Source organism: Aulostomus chinensis, chromosome 19, assembly GCF_037954235.1.
Source record: "Aulostomus chinensis isolate RoL2024-O1b breed Wild chromosome 19, RoL_Achi_v1.0, whole genome shotgun sequence".
Lineage (NCBI taxonomy): Eukaryota > Metazoa > Chordata > Actinopteri > Syngnathiformes > Aulostomidae > Aulostomus > Aulostomus chinensis.
This window is the reverse complement of record NC_141338.1, coordinates 12,255,917-12,273,154: the sequence shown is the minus strand read 5'-3', so window position 1 is coordinate 12,273,154 and position 17,238 is coordinate 12,255,917. Positions and strand designations below refer to the sequence as shown.

The 17,238-nt window shown below is 42.5% G+C and overlaps 1 protein-coding gene across 1 annotated transcript in view; it reads left to right on the top strand.

Annotated features, from left to right (window-relative positions):
* nsmfa (NMDA receptor synaptonuclear signaling and neuronal migration factor a) overlaps positions 1-17,238 on the top strand; it is a 44,961-nt gene that overhangs the window by 9,177 nt on the left and 18,546 nt on the right. The window contains exons 2-5 of the mRNA XM_086186984.1: positions 5,488-5,549; positions 5,800-6,738; positions 7,980-8,046; positions 14,849-14,901. Coding sequence (XP_086043110.1) covers positions 5,488-5,549; positions 5,800-6,738; positions 7,980-8,046; positions 14,849-14,901 — 1,121 coding nt within the window. The remainder of the gene's footprint in view (positions 1-5,487; positions 5,550-5,799; positions 6,739-7,979; positions 8,047-14,848; positions 14,902-17,238) is intronic.

The following is a 17,238-nucleotide window of genomic DNA, read 5'->3' as shown; positions in this document are numbered from 1 at the left end:
TTGGATTTCATAGTACTGAGAAAAAACTGTAATCATCTACAGTTCTTTTACAAATGGACATCATCACGCTGTATGATGTCTGTAGTTTTCCAGGGGAGCTGTAAACCTCAGGAGGACATGCATTTGATTTAGTATGTGGGCAGTGAAGTATATGGGGCGGCTTGAAACATATATGAACCAGAACTTGAAGTCTACTGAACTTCAGCGGGAGCGAATATAGATTTCACTCTCACCGCCAGTCTCCCTCAAGCTCTGACATCACTGTCACAGCTAATCTAATCTGAATCCAGGACACTGAACCTGAGCCATCCTTCCCACTCCTGTTTCACATGGCTGCTGCTGCTGCTGCTGTTACACTGTATGTCTGCAAAAAATGTGAGTAGAAATTTTATCTTTCAGGCAGTTTTTTAGCTCCACCAAGCAACTCCCATATCTCTGTAGATACATCAAGAGCAATGTGAATTCTAGCTCAGTTGTTTCATAGTGCAGCGAGTTTACAGCTGGCGTTCCCATATATGCCAAACTTGCCAACTTTGAGATCTCAAAACTAGAGAGGAATCACAAGTCTTGGTCCTCCACCAGACAATTTTGAGTTTGACATACTGTGTTTTCCTACATTCTGGTGATTTTTTTAACGAAAATTATGTCCAATAAAAAGGGATATTTCTTGGCTTGCCTTCTGCTACGTGAGCTGCCTTTGTTCCCCTACATGAGCAACATCTGAGTCCAGTAACATGTCCTTCTCTGCTTTGGTTATTTCACTGATGAAGGTGCCTGTTGTCGCCTTCTTAGAGCTGCTTGGTGGGTAATCACATCGGTGTGACCCTGGCGCTCGATGGAAAAATTCACCCTGCAGACAAAAGGCATTCTACCTCTTTTATAACTTTTCCTCAGAAAGTTGAATTCAGTACCGTCTAATTGGACAGTATATACATGAAGTGCAATGCGTGTACAATAAGTGATATTTCATTGGGTACATGTTGCACTTAATATCCCTGCAGAAGCACCTTCAAAGGTGGATAATCAATTCAAAGATGCAGTGACCTCGTGCATGGAGCAAGCAAAGCCAGCTTAATCTCCCACTTCCTCGTTGTCCAGACAGTTCTCTCCATCTGCACGTTTCCTCACGTTTACTCTAGTTTCAAACATGCCCCCATTTTTTCTGCACACTCCATTTCCTCCTCTCTGGTCTCGTCTCCTCAGAAAGACACCCACCCTCCCTAACCCATTTCTTCCCCCTAAAGCCCTGTCACATGTCTGAGAGCATGCAGGACACAGCTCATGTATACCTGTCAAACTTCCTCATTTTCTCTTCCCCGTTCATCTCCTACCTGTCTTCTCAGCACCTCCTCTCCCCTGCTACCTCGCACACTTGTCCCTGATGTGCTGTGCTCACATATCATATGTGAAATAGGTGCAAAACAGCAATATGAGAGAACAGAACGGAGCAAGGTTCTGTTTAATGGTGGGACTGAGAGGAGTTTTGCTTTGTCTGTTTCAAACTCCATTTCCTCTCACGGATAATGGATGATGTGAGTCTTTGTTTGCTGATTCTAATCAGGGTGCACAGCCTGTTGAATAATAAAACAAGAGGGCAAAATTAAAACGTCTCAGAGCTTCAGAGGGACACCTGCTGATTAGAACGCCAGCTACATTCATCACAACGGTCCTTAACAGGGCTGCTGCATGTTACATCACCATGTGCGCGCGCACACACACACACAGGTTTGTGCAGCTATGCTTATTAGGACATTTGATTGGCTTCCATTCATGTGGACAGCCTACCCCAAACCCTAATCCTAATCCTAATTTTAACCTTTCCTCAGTTTACACTTTAATTCTAATTTTAACCAGAACTCAGAAATTACATGTGGCTGCATTAGGACCCGTCCTTGGTTCCTGTGAGGATTAGAGGTCCTGATCAGATTAGTGTTTATCCTAGAAAAGGTCTCAATAGGTAGCAAAAACAAGGTACACACACACACACACACACACACACACCTATTTGAGCACCTATCTTTGTGAGAACATTCCTAAACGTCATACATTCCCTGTTCTCATATCATTACTTCACAGTCTACATAAATCATTCCTGTAACCTAAAAGTCTGAGCCTTCCTTCAGCAAAATGTCCTCACAAGGACAGATATACAAGATCATACATACACACAAACATACATTTTGTTCCCTTTGCTAAAAAAAGAAGACGCAGTCTACCAGAGTTGCAGTGACACGCATGGCGGGCTATTTTTAGTGTTGTGTAGTGTGGGGAGCTGGATGGTGTCGTAGCACGTGCCGAGCCTCTAAGGGGGACTTTTAAGACCCTCAAACTCAGACGCAGTCTGGTTTACTGTGGCTGCTCGCCGTTGAAAGTAAACCAGCAGCGTGACCATGCGGCATAGAGGATATTAATATTCTGAATTGTTGTCTCATAACAACAAAGACATTATGACATCTATATGTAAGATTTAATGAATTTTTTTAGGATGCTGTATGTTGTTCCTCTGGAGGCTGTGTAAATTTAGGATTTTACTCATGTTTTTATCAACTCACACCTGATTTAGCCTGGAAGTCTTTGCATATACTTCCAGACACTAAGTTACTTCTCTTGCAGGTACATTGTCATTTTTTTTTTAGATTACTCTTTACATTTATGTTACTAAATAAAAGGAATACGGCAAATTGATAAATCTCAGCTTAGCTATCTGTGGCAGTTTAGAGGAGGTATAATATGTCAAATTTTTGTATTAAAATGTCATGGCAATGCTGTATGTTTTCTAGAGTTTTATACTTAAATGATCTGAAATATCTCCAACACTTAAGTACAATGAGTTTTAATGGCTTCATATCACCTTTGTGTCAAGTAATGTTATAACTTTACAAGACTTATCAGCATGTTTACTAAGTTATTATTTTGGCTACCCTGAGATTTGATTCTGCATGTAATGTTACCTCCATTAGCTGCATTAGCTGATGGAGTCATTAAAACCGTAGTTAGCATGCTAATGTGCTGTTAGATGACATCACTTGCTGCCATTTCATGTGAATGGATGTGGCCATGATGAGCATAATTAAAAGCTATGCAACACAAAATGTTTTATTTTGCATTGTCTCATCAGAGTCAATTGCAATGATACACTGAAGACATCAACACTTTTGTTTGAACTATATTGCTCTAAATTTCCTCAAAATAAGCATCACTCGTGAATTTTTGCCAAATTTTATCCTTGTTTTCTCAGTCCAACTGCCATACACATCTGCTGATGCTGATTGTCATGATGCTTGATGAAAACCACTCTGCACTTCCTCTTAAAATTCCACAGAAATGTGTTTGAACTGACTGTATGGATGTGTCCGGCCACGTTACGTCGGTATTGCAGTCAAGTACAAGCTAGCTGGAGTGTAATCTGGATTGGCAAAAGTTATACGTTAAGGAACAGTTATATTTCTTGGATCTAGTCAAGTCACATGTGTCCCACCGTAACTGACATAACTCTTTGATCAGATTTTTTGGGCTGGTGGAAATAAACCTTTTTCCAAGGTGGACATTTATTGTTTATTAATATAATAACATCATGGTTGGACTTTTATTTGAGGTCATTTGTGTCTCCAGTGTAACCCCGTTTGGAGGACAGAGACAGGACGGATAGGAGAGAGTGGTGGGTCGAAAAAATACAGGGGCAGTTTCAATAAAAGTCTATTTTCTCCTGTGTGTGTGTGTGTGTGTGTGTGTGTGTGTGTGTGTTATGTTGAACAGGCTTCAATATCTGACAGAGCTGCTAGGGAGGATGTGTACACCCACAGATTCCCCTCTATACACAGGATTCCTCTGCAGAATTGTGTGTGTGTGTGTGTGTGTGTGTGTGTGTGTGTGTGTGTTATGTTGAACAGGCTTCAATATCTGACAGAGCTGCTAGGGAGGATGTGTATACCCACAGATTCCCCTCTATACACAGGATTCCTCTGCAGAAGTGTGTGTGTGCGTGTGTGTGTGTAGGCATGCATGTGTTAGCATTCCCTTCTGAAATTAACTGCCTTAGGAAAACATAATCACCAGGAGCATTCATACCATTTTCCTAAACATACTGAGGGTGTAAATGGTTAATTAGCCCTTGATACTGAAAATTGCAGCTTTGAACACATCAAGTTATGTTTTCTGGATGAGATCAATACAAACTTAATAAATTATACATAATGTTTATTCTAGTTTATTAAAAAGAGGCATGCTGACTCACAATGGATCCATTAGTCAGCTGTAACTCATTTGGAGTTAGTCAGCTAGCATACAGGGTGTAGCCTACTCATAAATATATATTTGGAGGTGAAATAAAGATTGACACAAGACACAGGAGCTGAAAAATATGAAGGCGCTTATTTTTAAAGGCACACTGTGTAATGTATGCCACCATTGGCATCTGTCAATCAAACCAGTACTAAACTGATTAGGTGACATCAGGCTTCATTCATGGTTTCTTACAGTCTTTACGACTAAATTCTGTGCAACAAAAAAGGTCCTTTAGTGTCTACGGACAAATTCATGAAGAAGAGCATTTCATAAAGAAGGCTTGGTTGTGAGGGCTTCTATTGAGATTTAGATTTAGTGAGCTAAACAGAGAGAAAATAAACACTGAAAATATATCGTTTTGTGAAGTGTAATCAAGTTTCTACATCCATATTAATCTGAGTAAATAGTAGATACGTATTGCAGGATGTCTCAAAATAAAAATAAACACGCACCAGTCACTTTGACTGAAGTCTGGAATTGGCAACGGATTGTAGCATTGAGAGGAAAGTAGGCTTGCAATCTCATGATGCTATACAGTGTATGAACAAATTGACATCAACGGCAACCATATTCACACAACTTGCATTTCCCCTCTGCTTTCTCCTTGTTGTCATTACTAACATGACTCGTCTATCGTTGTGTTTCATTCAACAACTGTATTTAGGGGCTATTTTATGAAAAGGACAGGCCCTTTATGATAATGAGTATCAGTTAAGTGACTGGAGTGTTTGTTTCTACTTCTGAGAATTAGATTAAGAAACCAAGAAAGAAGTGGAGCTAAACAGCACAAGATGGTTGTTCTGACCTCATAGCATTGCCATTCCTCACTTGCTGGCAAAGTCGAGGATTTCCTGGACACAAAGATACAGAACACACATGCATACAAAGCCATTTATGGTCTGCTGGCTGCACTGACATTCTGCATGAGGTCAAACTGAGAAATTAAGTCCTCCTTAGACAGTCCTTCAGTCTATCTCCTGCTGTCTCCTTTTTACACTCTCTATGAGTGCTGCCTGAAGTACCGAGATAAAACAAATGCATCTTAATCTGCGGGTGGCGCAAGCCTACAAAGAAGGCAATTAGGTTTAAATTTTACAATTTCCTTTCCTTTCTTTCTTTTCTATCCGTCTTTTTCCTCCTCTTTCATGCACCCTTCCTCTTCATAAATTAATGTCGTTATGTGTGTAATGTGTGTCCCCACAGAGCAGCACGAGCATTTGGAGAGTACCTGTCCCACACACACCCTGAAAATCGAAACGGATCAGGTCAGCGTCTCTGCCGTCCTGCCATTCATCCGTCCTTCTTTCCATCTACCCATATCCGTTTGTGGTGTTTCATCCATCCTCAGCCTCCTTCACCGCATCTGCAGTAAAAATGACAGGCTGCAGTCATTAATATCACTCCAGCGGCTGAAAACTGAAGGAAGATGGTGATATTTTCCTCTGTTCCTCTGCTCTACAAAACTCATATGGTGTTTTTATTTATCTTCACCTTTTTTTTTTTTTTTACATCTAGCTCATCTGCTGTGTGAAACCTTGGTGGGTCCTGACCCGGAGTCACCAAGTGACACGATTGGACCTGACAACAACAACCACTATCATCCGAGCTCCATCAAGGGCTCTGAGGATAACCCGGAGCCCGACCTGGTGAAATCCTCGCTGCACTTACATCCAAAACCTCCCCCTTCCATCACCATTTCTAGCAAGCCAGCGCGGCTCTCCCTTGAGCGCAGCTTCTCAGCGGAGGAAGACAAGCAGAAGTGTGTGGAGTGCACTCTGCAGCCGGCCCGAGTGTACACCATCACCACCCATCACGGTATGCTGATGAGCGGCGGACGGGGCAGCAAAGAGAGCCTAGAACTGGATGTTCTGAAAGAGAAGTCGGGGAGTGGAGGAGTGGGATCCAAAGGTGGCAGTGGTGGTGGCCACACTACCTTGACCCAGCCCTCCACTTCCCCTTCCTCCACCTCATCATCCCCGACCCAGTACCATCACACCAGCAGCAGCCGTGGCGCCAGCACCTCTAGTGGAAGTCACCACCATGGCAACCATCATCACAGTAACCACCACCACCACCACTCCATCTCAGGCCCCAGTGTGCCCTCAAGCAGTGCAGGAGGTGGTGGAGCAAGTGGAAGCAGTAGTAGCAACCAGCAGCAGCAGCAGCCCACCGGGTCCCACTCCCATCATGCATCACACCACCACCCTCGCCACAATCATCACCTGTCCCAACCCCCGCTGCAGACTTCTGTCAGCGCCCACAACATTCGCAGCTGGGGAGAGGGTGGAAAAGGCGAAGTTGAATGCAGCGGGCTGGCCTGTGAATCATGCAGCGGCGCCCCCTCTAGGAGCCAGGGCTCACTGGACCTGGAGAGTGCTACCCGAGAGCCAGGCAAGCAGCACAGGCGCCTTGAAAGGATGTGGAGTGTGGACCGGGTGACTGGGCTAGAGAGAGGTGAGAGGGCGGAGGACACACAGTAAAGGGAGAGGCATTGAAATCAAATAAGGCTGGAAGGGGGGGCTTGGGTGTGTTTATAAGTCCCAGGGGCTGTGATTAGCACTTTTGCTATCAGACCAGAGATGAAATAGTTTATTCAATATTGCTTTTCATCTTAATGTTACAAAATTTTTCATTAAACTGAAAAAAATACAAACAGCGTGTGGACAAAATAACAAGAACACCTTGGTTATTTCTAAAATTATGACAACAAATTCTAAAAAACAAGGAACACGATCAGTATACAGAAACACGAGTCAAAAGTAGACCCTCTCACTTTGCATACTTATCGTCCATTCAGGTGAAAAATACCGAAAAGTGACAAATGCTAGCACAAACTAGCTTGCCAGTAGCTACTTGAAGAAGGAATAAAAGAAAATTAGGGTATCAAAATCAACAGAGAATATTAACATTGAGGTGACTTAATTGTGTACGGGGAACATTTCTCTGTTTCACCACAATGTTTTCCAAAGCGTCTCAATTTCCTAGAACATAGAACATCTCCCCAGTATATTTCCATCTCAGAAATGTTAAAACTCCAGCTTCCCAGTTCCCAGTCATGAACCCACTTTAACACACAGCTGATGTCAGTATGCTGAAGCATCAAATTTTTATGAATATTTTTTGTGATTATTTTATAACGACACCGAAGTTAACATCATGGTGGTGCTAAAAGAAGAAGGGACAAGAAAAAAACCCACCAGATTAATATGGATTAAGATGGAGATTTCAACAATATTTTAGGCAATTTAACCTAAAACACGTGGAAAATAAAGGTTGTGGACTTGAACAACAAACTGAACACAGGCTAGAAACCCACTTACGCAGACAAGTTGGACACAAGGTCCTTGTTATTTTTGCTATTCTGGTAAGCATTTGAATCGTCAAAAACAACTTTTTCAAGGTCTATTTCGTCTCAGGTCTGGCGGGGCAGCGAGGGCTTGATGTTGGATGTAACGTGGTGATCTACACTTCTAACTCTCCGTCTCTCTTTTCTGCTGTCTCTTCCTGCTGTGTGTCTTCCTCTCTCCATTTGTGGAGTGGTGGACTGTGAAGTGCTGGTGCTGGTTTTGTGCTTTCATATTTCAAATATTTACCACACTTGCCAATATGACATAGAATAGTTCTTTTTGTTGTTGTTTTTGTTTTCTTTTTGCTTCACTTTACCCTGGTGTCACATTTCGTCTCTCTATTTGCAGATGACGCTAACTGGTTCCCCAAGGAAAATATGTTCTCCTTTCAAACTGCCACAACCACCATGCAGGCGTGAGTGTCCAACTTTCAAGCACACATCTAACAGTTTTACATCCACATGCACACGCATACACTCTCTCTCTCTCTCTCTCTCTCTCTCTCTCTCTCTCTCTCTCTCTCTCTCTCGGTTCTTGGGTTAATCTCACAAAGCTAATGTGTTAAATTCCCATGCCACGTTTGAGATCATTAACGACTAATCTCATGCTAACACCACACATTCTCCAAAGCATGTTATAGGTTTTAGATTGATGTCCTCCTTCTCAGGCTCCTATTGATTTTCATTTCAGTAAGCTATAAAAATCTGCTCGTAGATCCGTAAAGCTTGCTCCAGGAGGGCAATCCATCACAGTGAATATTTTTTGTCTGTGCTTTTGTTCAACTTAAATAATTGATACACTTTTACTGAGTTTGAAGCAGGGTTTTTAAAACTCTGCATTTGAGGAGCAGCTGCACACACAATCACAGCCACTGTATAAAAAGTCATTGTTCACTTGGTCCGTGTGAAAATCACAGACCAGTGGCGATTATATGGCGTTACAAAACAGACATTTATTCACACAGGTCAAACAAGGACACACTCCTTTTCTCTTTGTCTCATTAGGCCTTGCCAGTTCTGCCCTTCTTTGTTTTTCTTTGTTGTCTAAATAGTGTTTTCTTTTTCTCCTCTCTCCTCTCTTCTTGCATGCTAATTAATCTTGGGACACACACAACAGGATATCGTGAGTATCCCTCCCTGCTTGCATTCTTTATTCTTATCCTCAACTGCTATTCCTTAACCTTCATCCTCAGCGTGTGTGTGTGTGTGTGTGTGTGTGTGTGTGTGTGTGTGTTGTGTAACCTATCTGTATTTTTGGTCTGTATGTCTGGCCCTACCTCCAAAGACACAATATTTTCTTTGAGGGATTTGTCACATACAGTAGAAGCAATAATCGGCATAAATAAGGTTTTGTAATTCAATTAAGAAAGCCAGAAGAGTCATGGGATTTTCATGCAACAGCAGGGATAAAGTTCACTTTAATCCAATGCAGTACAGTAAATCTGCCCAACTCAAGTCAGGAAAATGCCCGTCTGTGTGTTGGCCGACCTAAACCCTCTCAGCTCACATGCACCCAGCAGCACTTTCACTTTGGCACAAACACCAGCCCTCACTTAGGAAACGGCACTGGATAGTTTGGCCATTTGAATGTTTAGTGGCTGGCGTGTTAGCGCTCTAATTCTGCTCCACAGTTGTCACTAATTATCACCGAATCAGTGCTGGCGGACTCCAGCAGCCTTTGGAACTGATTGAGAGGTTCAGTTAAAGTGCTGTCATGACTAGTAAAACTTGTTTATCAGCCACCATTTGAAAAGAAGTTATGTCATCAGTTATAGTAGTTTTCATTTCCAGAAAGTTGGTTGTGAACAATCCAGAACAAAATAAGCAACACTGCAAAAAAAGGATTCCTGAGAGGAGTTGATATGTAGGTTAAAGGTAGGCTAGCATCGACCATCAGATCTCTGAAAACGGTTACCGAGCAGAAGGCATGAATCAAATCCTTGATTTAAACCGGTTGGTCTGCTGTGGCTCTTTTTTAATGGCTCTACCACCCCCGCCTGTGGTGCCAGCACAAAGCGGACAGCGAGACCACTTGTGTGCAAACCCTTTTTCATAGTGCTTTCACAACCCAGCATTAGTCTAGTTTCCAATTGAGCCCTGGTGTGATTCGATCGCAGTGAGAGCAGAAACTGACCCAACTGCAGAAAATGATGGGTTTAATGAGGTTGAATTTTTCAGATGTAAACATACGTGACAGGGAGAGGATCGACTTGGACCTCTGCTGAGATAAAATTTTTGTGCCACACATGTGGGCGGAAGAGTTTACATTCGCTACAGTAAAATGACCAGTTAGTAAGTCCTCTGTGAGCACATTCTGACTCTGCCTCTTCACACCAATCCCTTCAAAAACTGATTTCAGACATGCCAAACAGACGATACTTGTGAAAGTACATAAATGGTAAATGGTAAAAGTGTGTATTACGTGTAAACCAAGCTGAGCCTTAAACCTTAACATTTCATACCCCCCCCCCCCCTCCTTTTGCTGAACTAAACCCAACTAACCGAGTGCTGCTACGTTCTTTGTTCTGTTGACCAAGCTAACCTCTGGCTGCTCACATGAAATAATTCTTCAGGGTTTATTCAAAATATTTGCTATAATTAAAAGGACGAGGCTATGGTGTCGTCAGAAATGAACCGATCATCAAAGCCAGAAGCCTCGGAGCTTCATTCTCTGTGCTCTTGAGCTCCCCTGTTGTGCAGGTACTTTTGATTGTACCGACATAATTTCTTCAAAATGTTCTGTGGCAAATGCACAGTAATTGTCTGCATGATTAGACTGATGTAACGTCATGAATTTATGTAACCTAAATGCACTCAGTCAGAGTCATCCCGATGAACTGTGGTAGACCACTCGAAGTGTCTTCTCTGGCTGGATCTCTGCTGTGGACAAATGTTCATCGTCCTCACAGAAATGTTGAGTCCCAACTTTTCAAGCTTCACAACAATTAAGCACATTACACATTCAAAGTGATGCATTTCACAAGTTTTTACTAGAACACACAACACAAAAGTCCACCCCACTATCACTTTTGGCGAGCCAGAACATTTCCCGAGTTTCACTGCGGCTGATTTAAAAAGAATGACAGTCGTCCACAGCTTTAGCTCTCGCTAGCAGATTGTAGCTTTTACAGAAGACAGTGAGCAATGAAGGGGAATAGTATGCGGATGTTTTTGTGCTAACATTCCTCCAGGAGCTAAAACTCAAACCTCGGTATACTTAGCTTCAGATAAGAAGAGCAAACAATCATCCATGACTGAAAAAGACAGACAAATCAGGAAATTCTCCGAAAGGGAACGATTCTTGTAAAAAGTGAGACATACGAGGTCAGAATGTCAGTGTTTCTTTCAGAGGATGGCTTATATCACAGGCAGACGTGCATGCACGGATGAATACCAAATCAGATTTCTACTCTCTCGTCTGTATAGTCAATGGTACCTACCGACCACAGCCTCTCCTTCACAGCATAAATAAACCCTGCAGCTAAAAGCCCTGGCATCAGCCTCCCTGCACTGTTCTGCCCCTCGCTACACCTCCCTCTCTCATCCCTTTAATACTGTGCCACATCCTGGCAGGGCTTTCCGGGGATTTGTGGAGAGAAAAAGGAGAGAGAGGGAGCAGGATTCAGCAGAAGTCATCCAGAGGTACGAAGCGTCCCCTGTCAGGCTTTGCTTGAGTGCTGTTTGCACTCATTCCTTGCTCTGTTGTTGTTTATTTACAGCTGTGTCTAATCTGACTGAGCCAGAGAGTCTGATCAGGGGGGGCATTATGAGGCTGTCACCCACTTTCAAAGGGACCTAAAGGGATCTGCTTATTGATGCCCCAGAGTGGCCTGATGTCTAGCATAGATTTGTACAACCAATTATGCGCATACGGGAACTTAGAAAAAGCTCGGATGTTTCCATTTGAAAATGAATCTTTAACATTAGTCCAAATGAGGACAAACTAACACATTCAATAACAGGCAGAGCGATCCTGTAACTCTTGGAGGGCTAATGACATCGAACAAATTCGACACCAAAGCGGTACAACCGTCCCACTCAGGCCCAGATGATCCGTCATTCAGGGGCAGATGGTGCATGTGACACCATAAAATACATCTCGGTTCCTTTGACATCTCAGTGTCATCCATCTGGAGTGTCATTTACGGTGTGTGTTATTCTATCACAGCCAGTGATTAAACATGCGAGAAAAAAATAAGAAAGTTTTCGAAACACTTTACCTCATTAGGGACTTGTGGCTAAATAGCTGAGGACCACCAAGGTTCGGTTGCGTGTGCATCCATTAACTGTGATGGCTGGAAGTTGAAAGAAGAGCTTGTACCCCGACCCACGGCTCCAGTGTGGACTCGATCCTCTCCAACAGCTCCTGCTTCATTTTTGACAATTCAACAACCATTCATTTGCTGAATTTCACACACAGACAGTGTCTTTACTTTGGCCCCTCCTTCCAAATACGACATCGACCAGTCAGTGTTGCACAAAAATGATGCTTCCGATATTCATGCTTTCAACTTTGTGTCGGGGTGGAGCATGTGTCACTGTTCCCATCGGGACTAGCAACCTTTCTACGTTGGCCTCTTCATGTCACTTCCTGTTTTATTTTCCAGCTCTGCCCTCATGTGTTGGTGTTGCTTTTACTACACCCTGATGTAGCTCAGTTGTATCTTGTTTCATAGTCTTTCCGTGTTTTCTTCATGTGTCTTACTGTCTGTGTTATTTCGTAGTAAATTTGTCTCATTGTGAATGACTTCTTGCTCCAGGTTGGACTCTTTCCCATCGCTGCTCAACTCTCTGTGTCCAGCCATTTTTGCATTATAGGACTTGATTCCTGGCTGGCCCTACTTGGATAGTTTTAGATTAAAAACTGTATTGAAAATTTTTTTTTTCTTCCCCTGGCTTGTGTTGTGGTTCCTGCACATGAGTCATGGCCCTGGCTTTGTGAGTTCTGACAGCTTGGGCCAACCACGAACCCATTAAGTTTTGGTGCAGAGCCAGAACAATTAATTATTTGGACTTTATTAAACACCTCAAGAGAGGGCATTCTAATAAAACTTATGTTCCTGTTGGCTATCCGACTTGGCGCACATCTGCGTTCCCTACGTGTCCTTCTAGTTGCAGATTATATCCTATCACACGAAGGATATGTTCACCCCTTTAATTTCAAGCACTTTAGCCTTTTATCAACACACAGATCGGTATATCATGGAAACCAAAGAAAAAAGAAACATTGAGAAAGAAAGTTTCAAAGGAGATAAATTAATAATGTGGCATCACTCTGACCCTTCCTGCTCTGTATCCAAAAATCATCTAGAGACCATGCTCTCAGTACTGAAGCAAACTTGTGGTATTTACATGCACATGACATGGCCTGCAGAGCACGAGTGGAGAATAATACTAGAAGGAAGGGCTTTCTTGGAGGAGGGGATGATCCTCAGTCACCCAATCGCATGATATTGACAGTTTTAGCCATAAACAACAAAGACGATTGAAAGAATCACTGCAGCATTGCAAGGTCACATTATTGGAAATCTCCGTATCAAAGTTAACGGCGATGTTGCTTATCTGTGATTATTACTGACTAATGTTTGCTTATTAGAACCTGACATAATTCATTCTGCTTACACAGTTAGACTCATTGAAGTTAACACAGCTGGTGTTCTTACGGAGGTAAATCAAGGACGAATGGACGCCACCCCCCACCATACCTATTTATGCAGCTCCTACTTCAGTGTTGTTTTTTTTAATTCTCTACCTGCAGATAAAGCTAGATATTTTTCACACACACACACACACACACAAGCCCATGCAGAGATCATTAATCATGCGTTGACTTGCTGTAGACAAGACATGGGATGGAGGCAGATAAAAGGATGTTTATCTGGGACTCTTGCATAGAACATCATGTCAGGATCAGGCGGCAAGTCGCAGACAAAAAAAAAAAAAAAGCCCCTTGCTGGCTCCTTATTAAAGATAGCAAATGGATTTAGAGTGGAACATAGTAATGCATCACCTTTTATATGTTTATTACTAATAGACTACAAAGATATGGTTCCCTCAGACCATTTTACTGTGGCCAGGAGACATGAAAGCCTGTTGACTTTGAGGAGGATATGCAAGCAAAAATAGCTTGCAAAATGAACATTTTCCAGCCTACATAGTCACCCATAATGCATTTCTTTACTAAAGGGGTTCACATATTCTCTCTTTGTGTTGGTGAAATCTTGAGAAGCCTGATGAGGACGTTCTTTTTAACTTTTATGATTGAATAATAACAATAAGAAAATGGAGGAGAAAATTAGAGCAGTGCGATCATGGAGCTAGTTATGGAGTCTGTCTGGATAGCATGCCATCTGTATATGAATGACAAACCACACAAAAAAAATGACTGAAATGAAATTTTAGGGTGTCTCATTGTCCATATTGAGCTTTAATTTCCGACTGCATAACTTCTCCCTCATTACATACAGTACCTTGCTCTTTATTCTTTGACAAACCATCCACTTTTTGAACTCAAATATCTTCATACTTACCTCAAAAATCAAATATCTGCTAGGTTCCAGGTTACTGTTTGATGAATGGGATCAATGTTTTCCCCAGTATTACTGAGCGGATTGCGTATTGGTGATACGTATCAAATCCATGTTGGCAATTACTTCCGCTTCCACTTCTACGCTGGCGATACTGTGAATCATCTCAGTACCGCATTCCCCCAACCCACCGCTGTCCCACCTTAAATCCTCAACTATCTCAACTTAATGCCTGCAATAAAAGACCTGCCTCAGAAGGTTTCAGCAGTGACAAAAACAGAAAAATTAAGATTGGCGCATTGTATGTAAAAATAGTCTATTACACGTGTTGGACATCTCATCTGCCTGGACAAAATAAAGAGATATGAATTCCCTGCAGTCTTCCCACTTTACGTCTGGTATCTTTCCTCACGTCACAGGTTTCCCTTTAGCTCTTGTGAATGAATGAATCCCCTTTGTCTCACTTAGGCCAGATGACCACTGTTTTCCCCTCACATTGTAAAGGACATTTGTATATTTACGAAATTTACCTGTAATTTTCTTGTTCGAAGCTCGAGACTAAATACCTTTTCCCTTTGTCTTGCATTTCATTGTTATTCCCCACCCACCACTTCCTCTTTCTTCTATCTTTACGTTTCTCTTCTTTCTCTGCCCCGTTTTACCTCCCCCGCGATGTTTTTTCTACCCACAGGAACTTCCGGAAGCATCTTCGGATGGTGGGCAGCAGAAGGATTAAAGCACAGAGTGAGTCAGATGTATGTGTGTGTGTGTGTGTGTGTGTGTGTGTGTGTGTGTGGTGTTTGCACAAGCTGATTGTGGTGTGGTTCACCCCACCGTCATCTGTGTGCGTGTTGTTTGTGGGATTTTTTTTTTTTGCGTGTGTGTGTGTGTGTGTGTGTGTGTGTGTGTGTGTGGTCCCTTGCTGCTTTACTTGGATTTTTTAAATAGTCTGGTTCATCTTTTTTGAGTCTCAGTGTGTGCTTGATTAGCCAGTGATGTGATTCTGTGCATGTGTGTGCGCTTGCCTGTGTATGTGTAACCTCGAGGTGGTCTTCTCCTGTTGCTTCGCTTTGAATGTGTTTTTGTATCAATTTGGTTGGCTGTAAAGGTTGAATACGATGATATGAAGTTATTTTAATACGGCATAAAGAAGTGATATCTGTGAGTGTGTGTGTGTGTTAACGTGAAAATGAATGAATATATGAAGTTTCTTCTTTTTTTTTTAATTTGTAGTCCTTAAAGGGGCCCTATTATGCTCATTTCAGGGTGTTTTTAATATGGTGTTGGACCCCAGTGGGGCACTATTGAAAGATTCGATCAATAAAAAACTCCATAATTATGGTATATCTCCGTCTGTGTACTCCTCTATTCTGCCTCTCTCCTGTTTCGCTCTGAAATGCTTGGATTCAACCCCCCCCCCCCCCACACACACACACACACACACACACACACACACAAACATACCTTCTCTGCCCACTCTGCTGAGATTGGTCAACCTATCGAGGGGCCTGCTCCCCCCCCCCCCCCCCCCCCCCCACTGCATAGTAACCCACCTCCTCTCACATGTAAGGAAGTTGTCTCACCTGGTAACTGGCTTGTTTATAATTTTAGCATTTTTAAAATGTTGACTTCAGCGATACAGTTATCCGTCTTGGACCTGGAATCTCACCCAGACAACGACAATACATAACCTGAACCGTCCTGCAAGATGTCTCTGAAGGGTTAACATCACCACATCTCATATTATCCACAAACAACGCTTCTCTGTTACTGTTTTTTAGTCACCATGGCCTGACACAAAACTTCAACACAGTCTCTAACGCTGTACTGGGTACCCGCTGCTTGTGTTTACACTGACAGCAGTTCTATCATCACAGTTCAGAGCTAAAAACAGACAAGACTCTGATAGAATGTTACTTCCAGCCTGTGTCTTCATGACCATGTAAAGACGGGACAGCAGTTGCCTTCAGGATTTGCTTTTTCGCAAATCCAGCATGGAACTGAGGTTTGTTTAGGAGACTGCTGTCGGTGAAGGGCCAAGAACACGTGAGCAGCGAAGGCGAAAGAGTTACTTGCTCCTCCGAAAACAAAAAATCTTCCCATTGCTGCCTGAATTTGTCTTCTTTGGGAAGTCCATGCAAAGTGTTTCGACGACAGCTCTGTAGCTCTGTAGTCTGCACCGTATACCTCCCTGGCAGAGCGGGGTTGGGCGGCAACACCACTGGGCACTGAGACCAGAGCCAGGTGAGTTGCCATATGTGAAGCTTTCCTTGAAGTTGTGATGTCACAAAAGGAGATTTCTGAGGAAAAAAAACAACAACCTCCAAATCCAAGCGTTTTCAGCAGTACAGAGCTGCCTGAAACTGCCCCGGGGATTACTTTAACACACGCCCACCTCATGACATGACACTTCTGCATCCTCTAGAACAAGTAGCCAACATTTTGAACGGAATTTAAGTCTGAAAGGCAGGAAAAGCATAATAGGTCCCCTTTAAAATCAGGTCCAGTACTTCAAAGTCAGACAGAAAGGTACGTGTTTAGTATAATGTGCCATTTTTGGGGGGCCTTACCTGCATTTTTTTGGACAAAATACTCATTATACATCATCATCGTGATTGACAATAGTTGTAATTTAAGAAAATAGAGGTTGTGACAGCAGGGTGTGTGTCAGACCCAGAAACAGATTGGATTGGATTTTTGTTGGTTTTTTGTTTGTTTGTTTTAATCAGACGCGCCTGACACCAATTAAAAACTAAAAGTCGATGGAGTTTCATTCCAGAGATCAACAGTCAAAATCTTGTTTATTCACACTTGATGGCAATGTTCCCCCGACCTGACCCTCACGGTGGCAAAGCTGCAACGTTTCATGTTGTGATTAAGTAAAATAGATTTAATGATATCAGATCATATTAGTCCAATCAGCTGTTGGGGATGTTAAGCGAAATTAGACACAGCGGGTTGTGCCTTTCAAAATCCAAGTCACATAATCAAGCTTCACAGTAATGACGGTATGATACAATTACTTCATATGGTCTTTTTTAAGAAAGTAAAGGAACTTTTGGGAGGAGATTACAATGAGAA